This window comes from Erigeron canadensis, chromosome 6, assembly GCF_010389155.1.
Source record: "Erigeron canadensis isolate Cc75 chromosome 6, C_canadensis_v1, whole genome shotgun sequence".
Lineage (NCBI taxonomy): Eukaryota > Viridiplantae > Streptophyta > Magnoliopsida > Asterales > Asteraceae > Erigeron > Erigeron canadensis.
In genome coordinates this window covers 2,565,145-2,588,027 of record NC_057766.1, presented here as the reverse complement: position 1 = coordinate 2,588,027, position 22,883 = coordinate 2,565,145, and the positions used below count along the sequence as shown (strand labels likewise).

Genomic DNA, 22,883 nt, shown 5'->3' with positions numbered 1-22,883 from the left:
CACAAAACCCAACCCAAGGGGTGCACACATTTCATAGGCTTTCACAATAGCCTATTCACATTCACAAACTTAACTAAAATGTTGCCTTCTTTATTCCTGGCTCTGTTCTTACCATGCGCAGGCATGAGTGTAGTGTTCCTTGTATACATGTGTTTACTATGGTACGCCGCGAGGCACCTACCTGAAAGGCCGGTTCCAATGAAACCAACCACTGGAACCGGCCTTTCTGCGGCTGAACTAAATAAAATACCAAAAACAATGGGAAAAGAACTCGGCCCAGATGCCGAATGTTCTGTTTGTTTGGATGATATTGAACCAGAGCAGATTGTGAGAGTGGTTCCGGGCTGTAACCATGGGTTTCATCTACAATGCGCGGATACTTGGTTCACCAAAAACCCGGTTTGTCCTGTTTGTCGAAACAAACTCGAACCGGATTTTCTTCAATCTACCGAGAATGAAACTAACCCTTGTTGAAAATTTTGATATATCCTTTCAGATGTTTTTTTTTTGTTTTTTTGTTTCTTAAGGTTTTTTGGTAGCTTTGTTGATTGTACATGATCTAAATATGATTATCAGTAGTTTCAAAACCCCCTGTTTCTCATTTTTAGTCTTTTTTTTTTTTTTTTCAAGAATTATTTTTTAGGTTTTCAATAGTCTCATTCATTTACCAATCTGAAATCTAAGATGGTAATCTGATCATTATTTGTTCTTCAAATTCGTTTTTAAAAATGAAATTAATGTTAGGTCTATTTTTTATAAATAAAAAGAATTGTCATATATTTTTCTTATATGTTCGATATGTGATGATAAAAATGGTTTACTGCTCTGTTTCTTCCTATTGAAATGTGATGATTTTTGGTTCTTTATAAGTTTTTATATATATTATAATGTTAATTAATGAGAAAGTTTGCGTAAAACTTGAACTTTGATAATTAAAACTTTTTATTTATTAATTTATTGGAAAATAAAACATGACAGTGAGTGAATTTGTTAGCTTCTGTGAAAAGTTTGTTTTAAAGATCATAAAAAGCATGAAAGCCATGAAAGAGCATGAATTTTTGCCGTCTAAAAAACCTCTATATTATTATTATAATATTTTTTTTCACTACAAATTGAACTAGAAAGAAATACTGTATAAACCAAATCTCTAGCATTAAAATGTTTTTTTTTTTTTTTTAATAAAATGATAATGACTAGAGATTGTCATTAATACCTTATTATATTACATGCATAAAAAGTATTCCGTCCTTTCCATTTTAATTGTCATATTTTGACTGGTCAAGTTTTTTTTTCTGACTTTGACCGTAAATATTTTTGTTTGTGTTATATATTAGTTGATGAAAGTTATATTAATAAAAAGTACATTTAAAACACAATCAATTTATATATGTTATATCAAATATTATATAACACAAACAAAAATATTTACGGTCAAAGTTGAAAGAAAACTCAAAAAATCAAACTAAACTTAATAGGAAAATGATCCGTACTGCAGACTTTACCTAAGCTTAGGTGTTGCCACATTAAAAAAAGTTACATATTAAACCTTTAAATTTAATAAACATACATAACCCCCCCTGAATTTTACATAAACTCCCCCTGAATTTTACATAATCACCCCCTACTTTACCTAAGATAGGTACTGCATGTTTTACCTAACCTTTCCCCAAACTTAATATGGGATGGAGTACTTTATACATAAAAAATCACACCCTAAATTTTCACGTAACAAAGTACAAATTTTAATGTACCCAAATAACTTATACCGATAGCCGTTAACAAAAACCATTTGTTTTATACATGCCCATGATTTTCTGTCATCACTCTCAAACCTTCATACACATCTTATTAGTACTTGGATAAACTTTCCCTAAACACATAAAATAAAATTTTTTTTCCTCAGATTATCCAGAAATAACTAATCATTTTTGACATTGTTTTTGTTTTTCTTTTTTTAGGACCGTACCTAGTTCCAGACATTATAATAATCAACCCCAAGATATTTGCTTAAGACATGATTCGAAGACTTTTTATACAAATACAGAAATGTCGCAAAACAATTAATGATTATTGAAAATTTTGAAAGGGATGTGTGTTGAAGTCCAAATGAAGTTAAATGAAATGGATATTTACTGTAACATATAGCCGGATACACACATTGTGTTGCACAGGTAATAGTTTGCCTTGGGGAACACTTACATCATAAGTTGTTTAGACGCATGAAAAAGATAAAAATAAATAAATAAATAAAAAGAATTTTTAACTTGCCATTAAGAAAGAAATAAAAAGATTGAAAAGTTATAACAATATAACTTTATGAATTATTTATCTAAAATAGCGATATTTTATACGGTTATTTATGGTACTCTTACTTATAAATTACAAGAATTAATATGACATATTCAACATTACGAGGATATATGATGTTATATACAATTCAATTCTCTAATGACTTATTTTTAGATCCTTTAGAAGTCACATAGTAGCATTACAAGTAAGTCACTTAAATAGTTAAATTATGTCCCTTTATAAACAAGTGTACAAGTTTCTACTGTTATTTTATGATTTTGAGTTACAAGATAATGAAAAACTTGTAAATTTTCAAAACATGATGGCTAACGGAAACATAAAAAGGTAACACTAAAAACAAAACAAAAAAAAATATCTTAAATAAAAACATTCATTAGTATTTACGGAGTATTAATTATTATATGGAAAATTATTATAATAATAGTACTATTCTTGGTTTTTTTTTTTGAACAATTTTTTATTTTGACATCTTATTTTCTTAGTTTTGATGAGAGCTTGATGTTATCGATAGAGTATATAGATAATCTAGAAAAAAACACATGTTTAGTACTTTTTTTTAAAAAAATCTTTTTTCTTTTAACTATCAGTCGAGTAATTATATTAGAACATCTTTCTATTAATTAAGGATGAGGCCATGATAATAGTAAACATCATGAATATATATAAAGTATTAAATAAATAACCGTCTATAAGCATTAGAATAATAGATTCATGATAATACGATGTGATGATTTGATGGTATCGGCGGTTGGTAGTGGTAGTGGCGACTATTGGTGACAAAGGTCGCAAGTAGTTTATGTTATTGATGTAAAGGTAATTGATGTAAAATGAGATAGTTTAGTAATTTTATGAGTTGGAGGATAACTGTTGTAAATTATTTTATTAAGATATTTTTGATAAACTATATATGTTAAGAGATATTTTAAATTAAACAAGTAATTTAAAAAGAAAAAAAAAAAAGAATAGTTGATGCTTTTTATTAACATACATAGTTTTATAAGACTTTGAAATAAAATAAAAGAATTTGTTATCTATAACCTTAAAAGCCATATATAAGAAATAGTAAAATATTATACATAATGATAAAAAATAATTTTTTTGTACAGTTTTTTACCACGTGTTATTTATGTCTTGGAGATTAAAAATAGCATTGAGCCTATATTTGTCGGGAAAAAAACAAAATACATAAAATAAATATAATAAATAGCTATGTATATATTTAGACTTTAGCCGTTTTTGATTTTAAAAACTAGGTACCAAAATCCATAACTTTACAAAACCGTCAGAAAGTTATTCAACTTTATTTTGTTGCACGTTTCCTTTAAAGAACTCAACAATATAACTAACTTTTGAAGAAATAGTAATTTACTAGTTTAAGTAATTATTGTTTTATGAGGACGATTGATCTAAATAGAAAAGAAGTACGAGTAATATTTAGCTTTAATGCTGTTATTATTTTGATTTGATTTTTAGATCAATTAGGTGTACTAATTAATGGACTTAAACAAATCAGTTATATATGTCTAGATCTTCATTAGAAATAAATTATTTTCTGTTTTATTAATAAAAGGAACATTATTGCGGGTGAATAACGGGTAACGATACTGATTTAGGTATGATTGGTTTAGAGCTTTTAAAAACTTATGAGAATCTGAGTATGGTTCTTATTAACTAAAATTCACAAATTACATTGTTTAACATACTGATATACAAAAAGCTTTTAGGAGCATTTAAAAAAATTATGAGAATTTGGATTATTGTTTTTATAAATTAGAAGATTGATAAACTTAAAACATTACTAATTTTTAACCGTACATCACCAAACATGCATTAAGGTGTTGTACAGTATAATAATGTGAATCATGTTTGGTGGTGTATTGTAAAAAATTGGTGGTGTACAGATCATTACTCTTTAAGTAATGTTTTAAGTTTATCAATCATCTTTTAGTACCTAATGCCTAAATGTTTGATATATGTATCATTAGTATTTTCATTATGCAATGTATCGTCATCTTATTCTCAAGCCTATATTTTTAAGCACAACAATTAGACATATTAATCGTTATCTTTTATAAATTTATGACAGTTTGGATTATGGTTTTTGTGTAATAAATTTTAAAAGAGTTGATATTCATTAATGATATTTTTCATAAATTGTTTGATACAAACAACAACGTAAGTATAGAACCACGATTCGCTCCAATTTTACGCATTAATTCATGTTTTCGGTGAATGCACCTGAAAATTAACACATCATGTAATTTTATTTTTAACAAATCATATTTTGAGTGAATTTTGAATTTTAGTTATCGTAAATACCTTTTTTTACGAGAATAAGTATATTGTGGACAGAAGTGTTATATTACATAAATTCAGTTCGTTAGAGGGTGAAACTTTTTACCCAAAAGCAGATATTTCATTTTTAGAAAACACTAACTTTTAAAAGAGCTGATGAACCCATCCTTAAATCTTCGTCAAAAAATAGAAATGGAATACCTTTATAAAACTTCCCAAATTAGAAATAGCGAGTTAGTGTCAGTCGTTAGAATTTTGTTTTCCGAAGGGTCGAGTAACTCATGAAACACAAAAGACTGCCACAACAACAACAACAACAACAGGACCTAATCTCTACGCGGGGTATGAGAGAAGTAAGCTGTAGACAGTCTTACCTCTACATAAAGGTAGAGAGACTGCTTCCATAGGGACCTCCGGCCATAAAGGAGTGCAAGACGGAAAATGAGAAATATTTAGAAAATCATACTTGTCTGCCGAGAATCTGAAAAAAAGAAATACCTGTCTGCTGGGTCCGGCTACTATACGGGTCTAACGTTTATCACTCATGCGTCCTACCGATATCTTACAATACAAATACAAATACGAAAGCAACCATATTGGGCATATTAAACAACATAAAAGTAGCAAACTAAGACGTAACTCGAACAAGTAGTGGGAAACAACAAGATAAAAACTTTAATGGATAGCAAAAAATTTGTAAAAACAGCAGATTATATATATTAAAAAAAAAACTAGCTAACTAGCAAGATGCTAGAAGGAAAAAGGTACAAAAATCCTAAACTAGATTCTTTCCGGTTATATAACTGTTAAAACTTAGATAGGCTAAAAACTCATGTTGACTAGAGTATACATTATTAATGTATGAGAAAAATACTCGCACCGTATTATGCTAGTGTTTTTGATGCAATCTCATATAAGATTCGGGTAACGGTTAGATAAAAGAGAAAAAAAAGGCTCCAACGAAGTTGCCGGAAACAAAAAGATATGGCTACCAAATATTTCTTGTTATAAAGAACTATACTATTGTAAATGACTTCTACTTATCAAAATGTAAGCTCCAATGTTTGAAGAGTCCTCATCCACTAGAAAACTTTGGATTAATCTCAAATCCATTGTGATAGAAATTTCCAAAATTTTGAACAGAAGTTTGTTTATCCAAATATAAAATTTAACTATTTTGGTTTCACAATTACATGACCCAAATTTAAGATTCAAAAGTTTGTATATGTTAATGGGCTGAACATATGTGCCTCGTTTTTGTCTCCACGAACTCTCGCTGGCATAAAGCCTTGGTCTCCTAAACACGAAGGTTATCTTTGGGATTAGCTACCTAGAAAAGTAAGCTTTACCCTTGGAAATCAAGTAATGGCATTAAACAACCATTTTCTTATAATATATTGCGTTCTAATGCCGAAAACAACCGTCTGGTTCATCTTCTCTGGTTAGTCACGTTTCCTTCTTTTATTGTTATATCATGGTTATATAAAACTTTTTACGTTATACCTGCATTGTGTTATTGGGAATTGATATTTTTGTATCTAACTGATTCAAGGAGTGTCATATGAATGAGACAACCCCAACTTATAAATTTATAAGAAATATCAGAGCAAAACCATAGAGTTATTAATTTGCAGTGTACAAATGAGGTTGAATTATTAGACAAAACTTTTAGATTATTTTCTTAAAACTAGAAAACGTAGTCGTTTATAACCTAGAATCACAACCTGGCTATGTTATACGATACGCACATGATACTCGTCACAAGTATATTAAGAAATCCAGTCTCTGCCAATCCAAAATCCTGACCCGTCTCTGTTAGCCACCTTACACTATAATAACACTATAATTACCCGAAACCCCGTCGTGGGTCTTATCTAAATATGGATATAATATATGGGCATAAGATCTCTTATGATATAAAAGGGATTCATCCATATCCTCTCTCTCTTATTAAGAAGGGATCTGCTAATATCAACTTTAAAGATTGCAAATAATAATGCTAGCTGGACCCTAACATGAAGGTTTCCTAATAGGTAATTGTCCCTTGTCCAACAAATCCAATTCTGCGAACCTTTGATCGAGTAGACTTTTGGCATGTGGTATCTACAAAAAAAAAATAAAACAACAATTTTTCTAAAAGCGTATAAACGATAATCTTTCGATGAAAATGTTTAACAAAACATAAGAAGAAAACGGCTATTAAATTGGAAAATACTTTGTAATTGGACAACTTGCAAGGCAGATAGCGGCATATAAACACTTTTGTTGGTAGATTCTATATTTCTACGATAAACAATTGTTATTATATAATCTTAAAGAATCACATTAGAAAGTTGGTCTTTAAATTCAAATTCTTTGCAAATGGTGACCATCTTTATTGCCATAGTCTCTATACAATATGAATTTTTTTGTAATCAAGTTGATTGTTGATAGAAGCACTAGGGTTTATTTAAAAGTTAGTGATTCAATACCAATCTCCAAAACTCATTATCAAAACATAATAGAATATGTCCCAAGTTATTGGTTAAGTTTTGGAGACATTATGTGGAAATATTACCTAGCATACGATAATTTTTAGCCATCTTCTAAACATAATTGAATTGTTGGTTATTAACCAAACAATATGATCAAAGTACCTTACAGCAAACGTGATCCACAACTAACCCAAAAATTACAATCCTACAATTACTAACTTTATTTGATTCAAAGAGAGAGCCTTTTTCTACCTCTAATTTACTTAGCTGTTTGTCCTATTATTTACCCCCGATTGAATTGGTTGAGGTGAGTTATCCAATGACTTTAATAATGGAAGTCTGGAAGGAGAGGTGTGCTGAGTCTTGTAAGGAGTGGAAATAATCGGTTGGACTAGTAGTTCGTCAATGATCCTAATCCGCACTTAACAAAGACGAATAACCATTTGTCAAGTTGTATTAATACATATACATAGGGTTCTAACTTTTTTTTCTTCTAGAATTGACAAACTTTTTTGCGGATGAGATTTCAACTGTAGAAGAGCAAGGATAGGCATAGATCTAAACAGAAACTCCATTCAAATATCTTTCGAATTATCCTAATATAATAACTAAATCCTCCTTCGGACTGGGGTATGTTTGTTTGTTTGTTGGACAATGGACATTCAATAATAACATTATCTTAGTAATAGTAATGATACAACCACTATTTCAATCTAAATCAGTGTTGGTGAAATATTATTATAATGTTCTATCCACAATCTACATTTCAGAAAAAAATATATATATTAAAAAAGATCCACAGCAATTTTAGAAGAACAAGGAGAAGAAATAGTATATGTATTGCTCAAATTAGTAGTGACTTATATCATTTGTGTATATTTCTAAGAAGGAATGACATTTTTATGGTGTCACGGAACTCCAATATACTTTTCGTGGACACTTTTATAAAAACAAACACACATATGTAGACGACCTATATAAAAGTCTTAACATAGATACTCAATAGTAATACTAGTTGCAAGTTAACTTGTAAAGTATCAATACTTGGTTAACCACTAAGGATACGGAAACATATAATTAAATGGTTCATTGTATATACCGTATCTACCAATAAATTAAAACAAAATTGAGATATTTTTTAAACGACACGTGATGTAATCTTTGATCGACACGTGTCTTTTTAATTAATTAATTTAATTAAATTAGTTTTTTAAATTGTATATAAATTCATTTTCCTTCTTAGACTTGGAATTAAACTCTAACTGTTGGTTTATTAATACAAAAGACATTATAACCTTATTTGATTGATCGTTTTATCATTAATAAATTGTCTTTTTTTATTTTTCAATTATTCGACTCCTATTACTTATATTACTTATAATAAGTAATTAACATGAAGACTTCAAAATTTTGAGTTTATATTCCGTAGTCACAAGGCTATTTGTCGTCATCCACTATGCTTGCAAGTTCCGATTTTGTTGTGATTCTAAAAATTTAAGGTAAATCCAAAACTCTAATTAAAACATATCTTATATTTATCATTAATGTTTATTATAATTTAACTTTGATCATTGATTACTTTAATCACAATTTATTTCATACTCACGAATCATGTGTGAGGCATATTTGAATTTCTTTATGATAAAATCTATATAACTATCTACATCATACGGGTATTAGGACTAGTATGTATATATATATATATAATATATTTGTTTCTTGAAACCTTAGTAATTCTATATCTAGTATTGCTATTGCTAGTACTATATATAGTTTGAGCTAAACAAGCAATGTTAAGTTGAGTTATAAAACAAGCAACACTAGATTAGTTGGAAAATTCTTTGATTTAAAAACATAGGTCTCTTATTTCTTGTAAAATAGTCAAGTTTTTTAAAAATACTTTCATTACTTTTAATTAAGATAAGACTGTTTATATTTTATTTTTCTCATATACCTCGTAAATGTAGTTGAGTCATCAAACTATGAATGGAAGACGTAATGCACTAACTTAGATTATGAAAATCTTTGTTAACTTTTTCGTCAATTGTTGCAATTATCTTTTCTCTTGTTGAATTAAAAATATTGATGGAAGATAACATTGAGCAAAGCATCCATCATTTTAATGTTTATTAAATTATTATTAATTCCAATTCAGTACACTAGTAAGGCCGGTGCTTATTAAGATGAGAGTCTTCTAATTGCTTGTCTGTTACATCAGCATCACATCACCCAGCACTTCCTTCAGGATTCTCCCTGTCTAACAAAAGCTTCTTGGAAATTCTTTCCACATCATCAATTATTTTATAATTTATCTCACATAAACAAATACACATATATATAAAAAAAAATGGTAGATTGATAGGAACCGCTTGATCCCATGTATCGAATTGGTACCCACATAACCCCCAGCAGGGATAGTGTCAACGTAATTCAACCACTTAAATTCAATTCCGCATCTGGCAAGATTCGAACCCAGATTGCTCCTAGAAAGTGGCAGTTGGTAGCCAACTCTTCTATGAAGAGTTGGTTAATACACATATATACACTACACATATAAAAAAAAAGGTTGTCGACCCCACCTCCTTGCGTCCTTCAACTTCTTGGTGAAGACTCTTGGCCAAAGACTCCCTCCAAAAACTCCCGTTGTCTATAGTGTCCTGCGTCCAAATGCTCAAGGATGCACCATTATGGACGTTATAAGCACCGGCCTTAACTATGTTAATTCTCTTGTGCCTTCACTTTATGTACTTTTCCGTGTACAATTTTTCAATTCCAGTTAATGCTTCTCTTTTCAAGGATTTGTAAATTGTCCCAACACTTGGCACCACTTAACCACAACAATTCCAATCATTAGCACAACTTGAAAAAGATAGATTATGTAAATAAATATGAATGATTATAGTTTAGATATTTCACTTATGTAATTTTGCAAATCTATAAACAACTTGTTTTTGTGGGTATCATAAAGATTGATATTGAGTGTTCCATTCTATCGAGCGTTTACTTATAAAAGGTAAAAAAAAATTCAACCCAATTGCACCTTATCCATAGTTTGTCATTTTTAACTATATTATATACTCTTCGTCCCATATTAAGTGTCTTATTTTGATTTTTTGAGTCTTTTTTTTCTTTCAACTTTGACCGTAAATATTTTTGTTTGTGTTATATAACACTTGATGTAACATATATGAATTGATTGAGTTTTAAATGTACTTTTCATTGATATAACTTTCGTCAAATAATATATAACACAAACAAAGATATTTACGGTTAAAGTCGGAAAAAAAAGACTTGACCAGTCAAAATAAGATAGTTAAAATAGGACGGAGTAGTAAAAGACAACCAGAGGATAATCTAGGAGCTTGTCTGGTTAGATATAAAATCCACATATGTTAGTTTGAATAGATAATTCAATAGTTGGAGGTTGGTTAGATGTCATAACAGAGTGTTGAATATGTATACTTGTCAGAAGTGTTAAACATGTATACTTTTATAAAGTAAATAGTTGTTATTTAACATTTTAAATTTTAACAGTTAATCAAAACCAAATTAAATCAATATTTTACACTACTCGTCACCGTCGTCACCGGCACCCATTTCCGCCTCCACCACCGCCGCTCGCCACCACCACCTGTCATCTCCGTCTATTCAATTATTAAAATAATAAAACCAAAATATTGACGGTAGAATTCAATATTAAAATGTTAAATAATAATAATAATGATTAAATATGAACAAAATATATAAATAAAAAAACCTTTTTTGGTAGTCAATCGTAGTTTTTTTTTTTGCCGTAAATGTTTTTCTTAGTGTTGAGAATATATGAAGGTTTTTTCTAGGTGGTATATATATAGATAATAATAATAAAGATTTTTTTATAAGATTTTTTATTAAAGCTCGGCCATTTTTCTTAAATAAATATTTAAAAAATAAAGGATTAATAAGAAGAGAGTATTAGGATAAAGAAAGGAGATTAGGGGTGTCAAATGTACCCTCAACCCTCTCTTTTAGTTATATTATAGATATTTATCTATCTATAGTTATAACTTAGTAGTTGTATATATCTAAAGGTTCTTTTTGATTGACAATTAATTTTAATTTTAAATAACATAACTTAATTTTAATAAATTGATTTAAATCAAATGTTTTCGATATTTTAAAAGAAATAAGACTTGTGATTGGTTAATTAAAGTTATATCAGTTGCCTTTTAGTATATATAAAATATCGATTATCTAAAAAAAAACAATTATAAGATTATGTTTTCTACAAGATTTGTCTATTATTTAATTTCAATTAAACATAAACGCATCAAAAGTTTTTTAACCCACAGATATTTTTCGTATATGATTCACACAATATAAAAAAACATGTTTTATAAAATCAATTACAAATTTTACATTTGGTATGTGTGATCACTGATCACCTTCCACTACCATCTACTCATCCGTTAATATGATAATATGACTAGCACATCTCTTGAGACAATTACCCCGTCATCTGCTTAATCTGCCCGCAAAGATTTATGAATGCGAGATGATATGTACGTACTCTTGAGACAATTACCCCACCCACGACTCATGCGACCCACCCGTGGCACCTGACCCATCTACCCCACAAGCGGCCGCCTGAAATTGAAAAATTAAAAATTTTTGCATGTCAAAGTCTTGTACAAACTACAAAGTGGTAACCGTACACAAAAAAGAATACCACTCACGAGTATCTTGGTGATTTAATTTTTACCAAATGAATATGTTCAATAGTTCTTGCAAAAGATGGTCTTGATAATTTTCTTAGAAACCTTAGGTTTTTGTAACAATTAATTATTTTTAGAAGATGTATAATAGCTAGATGGAGAGTTTATAAATTTTACTTGTCTTTAAGCACTCCAATTCTGTCCTTTCAAAACGTTTGGCAAATTCAAGCATCCAAGATGTCCTTGGTTTCTTTTTCCTTCCAATTTGAAAATGGTGTTTTGACTTTTCTACTTCTTTGCATTTCCATTTCAAATGAATTTTGTTGTATGCCACCATGTCTACTTTTTCCTTTTCAAAGGATTAGTATTTCCATAATTAAAGAAAATGGTAATCATCACAAGATTCCCATACTTTCATCAACAAAATGAAATTAAAAAAAAAAAAAAACAAACCTTTAATTTTTTTAAACATAATTGTAACATTACAAGATGCCCATACTATTATTCCTTACAATGCTAAATAGTCATTCATATCCACAACAATGTATAATAAATTTGTTATGATAAGAAAAACAATTGAATCTATATTTAGACAAGTCTTTAAGAGAATACAGTACATCATTTACCTAAAAATCCACAATTTTTTAGTCACAAAGCAAAAGCTTAAGCTTTGGCTTTTTATTTTACTAGTATCACAAAAGAGTTGGTCACATCTCCACTGCAAAGTTCAAACATATATTCTTTGTCCACTATAGCACTAGTTAATAAAGATTGCGATTTACGGATATAAAATCATAACATTTACCATCTAATTGGGTTTTCACTAGATAGCGATTTTCACTATACTTTACAAAACATAATAAAACTGTTTCAAGCTACAAATCAAATGTCCAGAATACATTATCTACAAAAAGTTGCACCCATGACTTATTCTGTAGCAAAATCATACCGTCAATAAGTTGCGAACACAACACACAGTGGACACGACACATCCTAAAAATACAAGAAAATGGGAAAAGGCAAAACAAAACTAAAGTACTAAACCACCAACTCAATAGGTTTGGTAAGTATGACAATGATATATTTGCCTAAGTACTTGATTGTATTCGCCATGCTAAACTTTGTGGTTTTACATTAATAACCCCCCATTAGTACAAATTAACAAATGGATATCAAATTGTAGGTGTAGGGACCGTAACAGGATGAACAGGCTCTGACCATCGAACGTTAAAAACAAAACAAGAAAACACTCAGGAGAGATGTTTTCTTATGTTTTCACTCGTCGTTCTCTGAAGTCAACAGTTCTCATGATCAATAACTAGAGTACAAGCCTTCAATCTGATAACCGAGTTCTGTGTGTACCGGATTAGTATGGATACAATACATAATACAGCACCTGTCTTGTGTGATAACGACTTCTGGACATTCTAAAGGCCTCAAAAGTCACTCATGGTTGCTTACTGAACCTAAAACCGAAGGAGGATCAGTAAGAGGTTGTTTAGTATTCTCTAAAAACTTAGACACAGCATTGCTAGCTACAAAAACTGAATCAAATAGATGTAGATGCAAAAGTTCCATTACAGATTTATCATTCTATGTGAGATGGACGGCAAAATTTTGACCCATTTATATGCGACAGGCTTGGGTTATCTAACCGGTAAAATAGGTTGAGCTTGAAGATTGTAATAGAGATGAAACAGGTCAAACTGGTCGAGCAGGAACAAATAGGCAAAAGTAATCTGAAATGTACTAAATCGCATCAAAACATATATAGTTGATTGTTATAATTATAAAAGTAGTGTTCTTAACTTTCTGTAAAACCATTAATAACACTTTAAAAAAATGGATCGTCAACCCATTATGGGCCACCGACCAGTCCTACTGCATGCATAAGAGAAGATAAGTTGCATAACACTATGAGAACGAGAATTGACGTTTCTATGATGCATTTCTTTACCACTAGGCTACCATTATGCGGACTATACAGAACTTGAAAGCGTTTGAACTTTGAAGGTCAGCCCATTGATGCCTATTTTGATTTATTACCCGACACGCCCATTATGCCACCCCTGATAAAAGAATAATAATCAAGTATGTAGGATCTCAGCAGGAATATCCAATATTGACTTTGATTCCATCATTAGTCAAGTAAAAATTTTCTAACAGAGTTTGGGGGCACAAGTTTGACCTAGTTCTGTGTGAGAGATCAAATTGTTCAAATGCCATCATAATAAGGGGTAGTTTCAATATGAAATATAAGTCAATTTGGTTATATTTGCTATTGGGTCAAAAAGATAAAGTTTATAAGAAAAAAACAAAAATTTAAGAGTCTAACTATTTATGTACTTTTGAATAAGAAAAAAATGAAGGAAAATAAAATACATCATGACTTTATTTGACAGAAACTGTTTTTAAAGACTTAACCAGATTTTTTTGGAGGAACTTTAGGTAACTTTTATTTTTGACGATTTCCATATTTAACATTCGAGTTGTTCATGAGACTCAAAAATCAATATCACAAACACGAAAACTGTTCCGGTCCACAAGACCAGTATATTACCAGTGATGAATCAAGTGTTCTGTTGCTCATATGGTAAGTAATATATTGAAAGAGAAAACTAGTTATTTGATCAGAAACTAACTCAAGGGCAATAAGAGTAATCTGATAAGAAAAACAAAATCAAAGTGACTAGAGATAGCACATACAGACCTTGCCAAAGTACTTGCATCCAAGACCTCAGTCATTCATCTTCCTGAGACAGTCCGGTAGTTCAGGTCTACAGGACAAACTCGGACAGTTTCTAAGCCCATGTCGTGTTTTAGGATCTGCATTAAGCAACACTATAAATGAGAACTGGAAATTGGATATGAGGTTGATCAATAATTGAAGATAACGACATTAGGCATATGATCCTTTTAATATAAATCGAGTGTGTCGATGAAGCTAGAGATGGAAAGTTTGAACTCATTGGTTAATCTGAGTTGTTCCTACTACAAACTGGTCAGATAATAAAAAAAACTAATGGGTGAAACTGTTCCCTCTAACAAATATAATTCATCGCGATAAGCATATCTATTTATTTCCATCCCATAGGTTTTTATTTTTTACTTTTACTTTTGATTCAAATGATGGGTTCGTTGGATTTGCTTTGATACCGGGATTTTTGATTGGATTACATAGATATAGGGGATGTTCTAGCATTTTTACATTTATGTATTTATTTGGTCAGGCAAATTTTTATTTTTCAACCCTAGTCGCCATCTTTATATCTGGTTTACTTGTAAGTTTCACTGGGTACGCCTTATATACCGCTTTTGGGCAACTTTCTCAACAACTAAGAGATCCCTTCGAGGAACATGGGAAAAGTTGTATGGATTCATAAAGACTTTCTCGAGAGAAACTAAAAAAGAGACATCAAAATATATCATTTGGCGAAGGCAAGACCTGAAAACATGCTCATCCCACACTGATGGCATGGGCTACATATGGGTGAAACTAAAGAAGCTGACCAAAAGATTCAGGGTGGGGATGCAAGGTAAGGACTATTACCAGGTCCTAATTTGAACTCATTTAATTAAATATTGTTTCGGGTTATGTTTTATCTATAAAAGGTCAAACCACTAAAAAATAACTTAAACCGGATTGAAACTTTTTGATGATAGAGTCCTTCTAAATCATTATATTCAAGAGATATGCTACAATGAAAGAAATTTCTTACAATATGATGTGCATAAGAGCACATACTCACATCGTTTTGTTAAGACAAATCTTGCAAGACTTTTGTAGTCTAGCATTTCTCTTTACTCAAATTATATTAACAAAAACTGTTAGGGGTCTAACTGATCCAGCCCATATAAAAATTAACTGTTTAAACCCATTACCTAAACTATTTTGACAATCCTGATTTACCACCTGTAGACATTGCATTGTGCACAACAAAATGACAAATATATGCATTCGTGTACTGGAGCTGTAATAACACACAAAAAGGTAATTGATAACAAACACACCTTGTGTATTTTTATAATACGTGATGCACTCAGTTTCCCTTGCGCCAAGATCTGGGCAGTTGAACCTTCACATGGATGTAGATAGAAACTGCACCTGAAATAGGGATAACCTTAAAGGCTTAAAGTGAGGTATCTTCCAATAACAGCGGGTAAGAAAATGTAGCAATCGGAATTTTAGCATCAACGTTCACATGTGAGTAAAATAAAAACTGAGCTTGGACGATGCTCCCTCTATCATTTTGCGTGTGTTCTAACAAGATGGGATGGGTGGCACAAAGGTTTCCCTGATAATCTGATCCCCTTTTGTTAGGGTAGAGGTCCTCAAAACAGACGTGCAGTTAACAGGTCACTAAGGCGTGCAGTCAGGTTTGCTCCAAAAGATTCATTTTTGAGAACTTCACAAAAAAACTAATGTAATAAATTCAATTAAAAAGCTTATATATTAGAATCATGGACAAATGGTGGATACACCACAGAGTTATTGTCAGCATCACCGTCTACCTCACCTCTTAAAAGTTCTATACTCCTGGAGAATATATCTATGACAGGTGTAAGTTCTCCATGACTGGAGGGTGGAACCCAAATTTATGTTTTTTCTCGAGCCAAATCGACCTGCAAAAAAGACAAAGTGTTATTCAATTGTATGAACAAAGTTAAGTACGTGGTCAAATGTTTTTAATACCCCACCCAAAGACATTTAAAGGCATATGGTATAGTTTTGCAAAAGCATTAAAGGAACACTAAGTAGTATAGAAGCAATAAGAAACAGCAACTGCCATTTTTCATATCAATTATTAGATAAATAATCTTTCAAAACAAGAAAGTTTCTAAACAAAGTTGGATGGGTTAACATACAAAGTTAGTTCATACATACAAACACTGCACCCTGCGAATTGTAAATATATACTCTCCCCATCCCATTTTTATCGTCCACCATACTATTTTGCAAGGCTAACACTTCTCATTTACACCAACTGTCTAAAGTGAAACTTGAACCCACAACCATAGTTGTCAAAAGCGAAGGCGAACTCAGACCTCCATAATTTTGCACACTCGATGTTATGAAGTAATTATTTTATATAGCAATACACTAGCCAATAGTTATGTGCACCTTGTCATCCGTGACGTATCCAAATGTATAGACAAGCTCCCAAGCCTAGTGTCGGCAGTGAACCATGCAGGAATGCCTACCCTCCCAAGATATCATAAGAGAAAATTTGTAAAGATTGCTAATAACTATCTGTTGATACATACCTGTCAAACAATTCTTCCTTCTTCTATTCCAATGAAACCTACAACATTATATTTTGAAACTTGAACATCATGGAATAAGATTTTGTGGTTTATCAGCCAAGTTGACTAGTTACCAAGCCCAAAAACAAGATACGCAGGTTAAATGAAATCTAAGATGCCTGAAAGTACAAATCTTTTGCTTATGTCTATCAATGTTACATAATAGAGGTGGCAATACAAACAGATCAATGATACCTATTTTGACTTATTACCCAACACGCCCATTATGCCACCCCTAATACAAGAATAACAATCAAGTATGTAGAATCTCAGCTGGAAAATCCTATATCAACTTTGATTCCAACATTACTCAAGCAAAAAATTTCCAACAGAGTTGGGGAGAAGCGTTCTAGACTTCTAGTTTGGGAGAACAAGTATGATGAATATTTTTTTTGAAACGGGCATCTTTGTCGGATGTTTTGTTAAAAAAGTTTTTGCAAAAAAAAAAATTTGTGGAACAAGGTAAACCGGGTTTGGCAAACCCGATCTAAAAAAAGTGGGTCAAACCCGCTATTCCCAAACCCGGTCTCAAACTTGAAAATTGAGACCGGGGTTGCCAAGCCCTTTCTCGCAGAGTGTACAGAAGATTTTCTGGAAGATGTGACATGCGACATTTGTCCAAGGCGCAAGAAATGAGAACCGGTTTGGGATCCCCGGTCTCAAATGTCGTATATATATATATATATATATATTTGTGTATATTACATACTATAACAATTTGAAACAAATATTTAACAAACGTTATCATTCTTGGTATACATTTTTTTAAAACTTATGGCTTCTTTGTCGTAATCTGACCCATCAGCACCTCCTATGGTAACATTTCATATGCATTGAAAGCGCAATGATGTAAAGACGATATAGACGCGTACCATAAAATTAATGATTGTAAGCTTCTTACGGAACAAAGGAAGCTCGAGGGTTAGCCGTGCTAACCCTCGACCTTCAAACCCTAAAGCGGTGGCCGGATACCCATTGTCATGATCCCCCCCTCCGAATCAAATTTGATTTTGTACATCCCTCCCCTACTACATCTAACTCTAGTGTTTAGGGTTTAAAGGCCGAGGGTTAGCCTACCCTAAACCATAAAATGGGAACCCTCACCCTTTTTAGGGTTTTCGAATGCGTCCTTCCCTTGAAAGGGTGCCCTTTTTAGGAGCGGTAGCCGAATTTAGCCGAAGGCCCCGTTGTCATGATTCCCCCTCTGAACCAAATTTTATTTTGCACGTCCCTCCCCTACCAACATCCCACTCTAGTGTTTAGGGTTTGAAGGTCGATCTCGGCTTTCAAACCCCAAACCCTATAGTGGGAACCCTCGTTTTAGAATGCGTCCTTCCTCCCAAAAGGGTGCCTTTTTTAGGGTTTCAGAATTCTTCCGTTGACGCGGGCCCGAAAGACGTCGTCGGGAAGTCAACGGGCCACGGTCAATAAAAGAGGATGTGGAAAATGAAATGATGGAAAGAAAGTCAAAAACTCGACCAAATACAAAAGTATATGGCAAGTATGAATCGAGTGTCGACAAGAAGGTGGTGAATTGAAAACTTAAGTGAACTATAAAATCTTTTGAAATGCACTTTGTTAATGAAAAGAAAGGATTTTTGAGATTTGATTTTTAAACTATGAAAATAAAGCATAAAATGTGAATTACAACTAAATTAAGCAAATAAACAAATAAAACAAACAAGAAATCAGATATCAACATATATGTTTATTTAGACATGTTTCATGCAATGTTCATTGTTGATTTATATAGATAAAGAAACCGGGTTGACAAACACTTGTTTGTGGGACTTGACATTTGCTTGAGCAACAGCATGACACATAAATCTAAAATAACTGCCTAGACGGTCATGTACGATAAAGACTCAAACGTTGAAATAACTGGAAACAATGGAAATAAGTATTGCGATCACAAGTATTCCCCATTCCCGTTGTTTGACATGAAAAACGACTCTAAGAGGCTTCAATTAAAATACAAGTTGGTGTCCCTTTATGTATCCAATCCAAGCTAAAAAGTTATAAAAACACTTAGACGATCACCCTTTTAATGCAATTATAACTTATTAATTTACGAATCTTATTTGATCAATCGACTCTAAAGGCAACATATGGTTTTACCTTCATAAACATCATGGTGAAAAATCACCAACATATACAAGTTCAATCAAACGGTCATTTGCAAAGTACTAATACATATCATGTTAACCAAATTTATCAACTAATTAAAGTTTGACCATAAAAAGTCAAAACCCACAAATAAATGTTTATCAACTAATCAAGCATAAACAATCAAGGGAAAAACATTAAATTGTCTAAGCAAACATATAAAAATCTATACTCCATATCAATAACATAAACAATCAAATACACACATATACACACATAGACATATGCAAATCATATTTATAATAGTGAAAATAAGAGTAGAAATTACAACCCACAAATTAAAAAACAATAGATGGATGAATGAATGATAATGCAACTATCTTCAATCTTCAACTCCAACAAAAAGCTCCAAATTTTCCAATCAAAATGTCACTCTTTAATTTTAGGAAAAGGAAATGGTGAGTTTACATTTAGGATAGAAATGGTGGTGGTGATGGATGATAATGATATGGGCTTTGTAGATGTGGGCGTTGATAGAGGATGAAAAAAAAAAAAAAAAAGTAAGAGAAATGGTGTTGGTGTCTCGAGCTGCTGCTGCGTATGTTTTCTGATAGAATGTGCAGTTTCCCCAGAAATATGTTTCTGCCATCTCTAATATGCAATAATAATCTAATTGGTATACCTAAAATTATTATTAAAGTTTTAAATTAATTTTTAAATATATGGAATAGGGTGATTAATATTTTCCCAAAAATAATATCTCCACCTCATAAAGAAAAGGGTATGTCGTGGTCACACTCCCAGCCGCAAGAAATAAAAGAGGAATTATAAAATTGCTCGAGTAAATGTAAGGGGGGTGGGAGTCCATGCGGTGTGAGACGCGGTGAACCCCGGCCCCGCGCGGGCACACCGCCGCCGGTGGGTCGGGGTGGGGAAGAGGAGGAAGAAAACGGAGAGACTTCACCGAGGAGAGAGAAATTGGAGTGGGGCCCGCGCGCAGGAAAAGAGCCAGTGGTGGCTGGACACGTGGCGAGAGGGAGCGTGTTTCTAACCGTTGCTTTTTTTTTTTTTTCTTTTACCTCTTTCTCTCTATATATACACTTTTTTCTTCTTTAAACAATACACAACTACTCTCATTTTCACTACATTTTTATAAAATTCAAACACCCCAACCTTTTCATCACTAATTTCTTACACCCAACACCAAAAAATATGGCTTCCGGTATTTTGGATAATTCGAGCGACTCTCCCGACGAGTCAAATGATAGCTCTATGGAATTCTTTGTTAACGCGTTACACTTTCTTAAAGATACGACAACTTCTAGTGCTCCTCAAACTCGACAGTATACGGACCGGCATCGGGAAATTGGTCTTGATACTCTTTTGAACGATTGGTTCGTTCAACAACCAAAATACGAAGACGATTACTTTCGAAAGAAGTTTCGAATGGACAAGACCATGTTTTTAGATATCGTGCGCGACATTGAAGCAAACTTCCCGTATTTCCAAGAACGTTACGATGCAAGAGGAAGAAAAAGTTTTACGGCGATACAAAAATGCACATCCGCCGTTAGGCAACTCGCGACGGGTAACGCACCAGACGAGTATTTGTGCATGGCAGCCAGAACCGCACGAGAGACCCTTGATTATTTTTGTGACGCCATCATTCGGTTGTATAGCCGAGAGTACCTACGCAGGCCGACGTCACACGACGTTGCACGCATCTTCGCGGCCCACGAGCTTCGTCATCATATGCCTGAGATGCTTGGTAGCATCGATTGCACACATGTCGAGTGGTCGGCATGTCCTAGACGTTTGAGAGGGCAATACACGAGGGGTGACCACAACGGTCCAACTATTATGCTTGAAATCACCGCGTCACAAGATTTGTGGATTTGGCATGCTTTTTTCGGTGTCCCGGGGTCGAACAACGACATCAACGTGTTGAACCAATCCGATTTGTATGTCACAGCGCGTAACGGAACGGCTCCGGATTCTTCATTCCACGTAAATGGGCGAGATTATAAACGTGGATACTATCTTAGTGATGGGATCTACAACAAGTGGTCAACACTTGTTAAAGCATACCCGTATCCAACCGACCCTAAGGAAAAAAGATTCAAGAAATTGCAAGAGGCGGCCAGAAAAGATGTCGAGCGAGCTTTTGGTGTCCTCAAAGGTAAATGGAAAATTCTTCAACGACCTCTTCGACCTCTAACGAAAGACAAAATTGGAAAGTATGTTCATACATGTATTATCTTACACAACATGATCATTAAGAGGGACGGGAGGGCAATCTCACCGGTCCATATAATGGACCCGCCAGTGCAACCGGTGTTCGATGAAAGTGTGTATGCGGAGTTGATTGACGAAGAAGTTCACCATCGCCTTCGATATGATCTTACGGAGCACGTATGGGCTCAAGATTTGGCGTATCTCGATGATTAGTTTTTTTTTTTTAGTATTATGTTATTTATTTTTTTTTAAGTATTTATTTAATGTTTATTGTTTTTTAGTATTATGTAATGTTTATTTTTTTTTAAGTATTATGTAATGTTTCTTTGTTTTAATATAATAAAAGGGTATGTTTTTTAATTTTAAAATAATTTGTGATTTTGTTAAGTAAAAATAAATGGAAATAAAAAAGATGATGTGGAAATTGGGGTTGGGGTGAGTAGCGCCACCATTTTGGGATGATTTGGGGTGAATTGGGGAAGCTTGAGGTGGAGAGTTTTTATTAGAAGATGGTGATGTGGATATTTGGGAAACTTTGGGGTTGGGGAAACCACTCCCACCCCCCTAAGGTGCCTCTTTCTCAGCCGCAAAACAAGATTGAATATATGGCTTTGTGGCAAGAGATGATTGGCTGGTCAACCATGACTAAATTTTCAAACTAGTTTCGACTTTGCAAATGAATTTTGGCTCTGCTCAGTTCTTTTTCTCAAAAGCAAAACAATAATAATATAAAAGTTGCGCTCTTGTGCTTGCGCTCCTTGTTCATTTCGTTTTTGGGCTGGCTCAAATGCAAGTGAAGTGGCTGTGTGTTTCATGTCTTCCAAAACAATTAGGGTGGCGTCTTGATTGGCCAGTCAACATAATAGATCTTTCAAAAAAATTGAATTGTGAAATGCTTGTGTGATACTGTGATGTGTAGTTCGTCCAGGAAGCCCACACAAAACTTCGGCTTCTATGCTTTGGTCCAATCAACGTCAACAACATTAGTCCACCATGAAGTTCTCGACATCAGCAACTAGTCCCACTTATATTTCTTGAACTAACTTTAACCCGAATATTGTCACTTTACTTGATTACCATTTCAAGCTGTTATTCACACATTCTAGTTAGCTTTTGATCTCGAAATCATCCAACTCGCATATAGGATATTAGCCAATGAAATTAATATGCAAAACATGTATAATTTGGTTAATATCATCCCTCAAAAGCTAGGGTTTGATTTTATGCATACATTTAGAAACCTAAACAAAATCATATTTGATTTTATGCATATATTTAGAAAAACAAATAGGTCAATATCATGAAACCAAAACAAAATCAAATTTTACGGACACTGTTAACAAGCTATACAAAATCAAATTTGATTTTATGCATACATTTAGAAAAATAAATGGAGTCCACATCAAGAAACCTTTTACAAAATTAAATCTGGAATAGAACTAAACACAATTGATAATATTTCACA

At 32.5% G+C, this 22,883-nt stretch overlaps 1 protein-coding gene and 1 long non-coding RNA gene across 6 annotated transcripts; one reads left to right on the top strand and one right to left on the bottom strand.

The window, feature by feature from the left end:
* Window positions 1–12,550: 12,550 nt before the first annotated feature.
* LOC122606143 lies at window positions 12,551–19,838 on the bottom strand. Of its 5 annotated transcripts, none has more exons than XR_006324813.1 (5): window positions 19,515–19,838; window positions 17,039–17,076; window positions 15,785–16,396; window positions 14,484–14,599; window positions 12,551–13,239 (listed from the first exon to the last, which is right to left on the bottom strand). It is a non-coding gene; the product is annotated as an uncharacterized LOC122606143 (long non-coding RNA). The 5 variants fall into 5 exon arrangements; XR_006324812.1 differs by having other exon boundaries at window positions 19,519–19,838; XR_006324814.1 differs by lacking the exon at window positions 19,515–19,838 and having other exon boundaries at window positions 15,785–16,192; window positions 16,291–16,396; window positions 17,039–19,173.
* Window positions 19,839–20,395: 557 nt separating this feature from the next.
* On the top strand, window positions 20,396–21,631 carry LOC122604092 (protein ALP1-like). The gene has a single exon (XM_043776992.1). It carries the CDS (start codon window positions 20,396–20,398, stop codon window positions 21,629–21,631), a length of 1,236 nt encoding a protein of 411 aa, XP_043632927.1.
* The last annotated feature ends 1,252 nt before the right edge of the window (window positions 21,632–22,883 follow it).

Excerpts from the sequence above, each read along its gene's own strand:
- LOC122604092 (XM_043776992.1), top strand. The coding sequence starts at position 20,396 with ATGGCTTCCGGTATTTTGGATAATTCGAGCGACTCTCCCGACGAGTCA.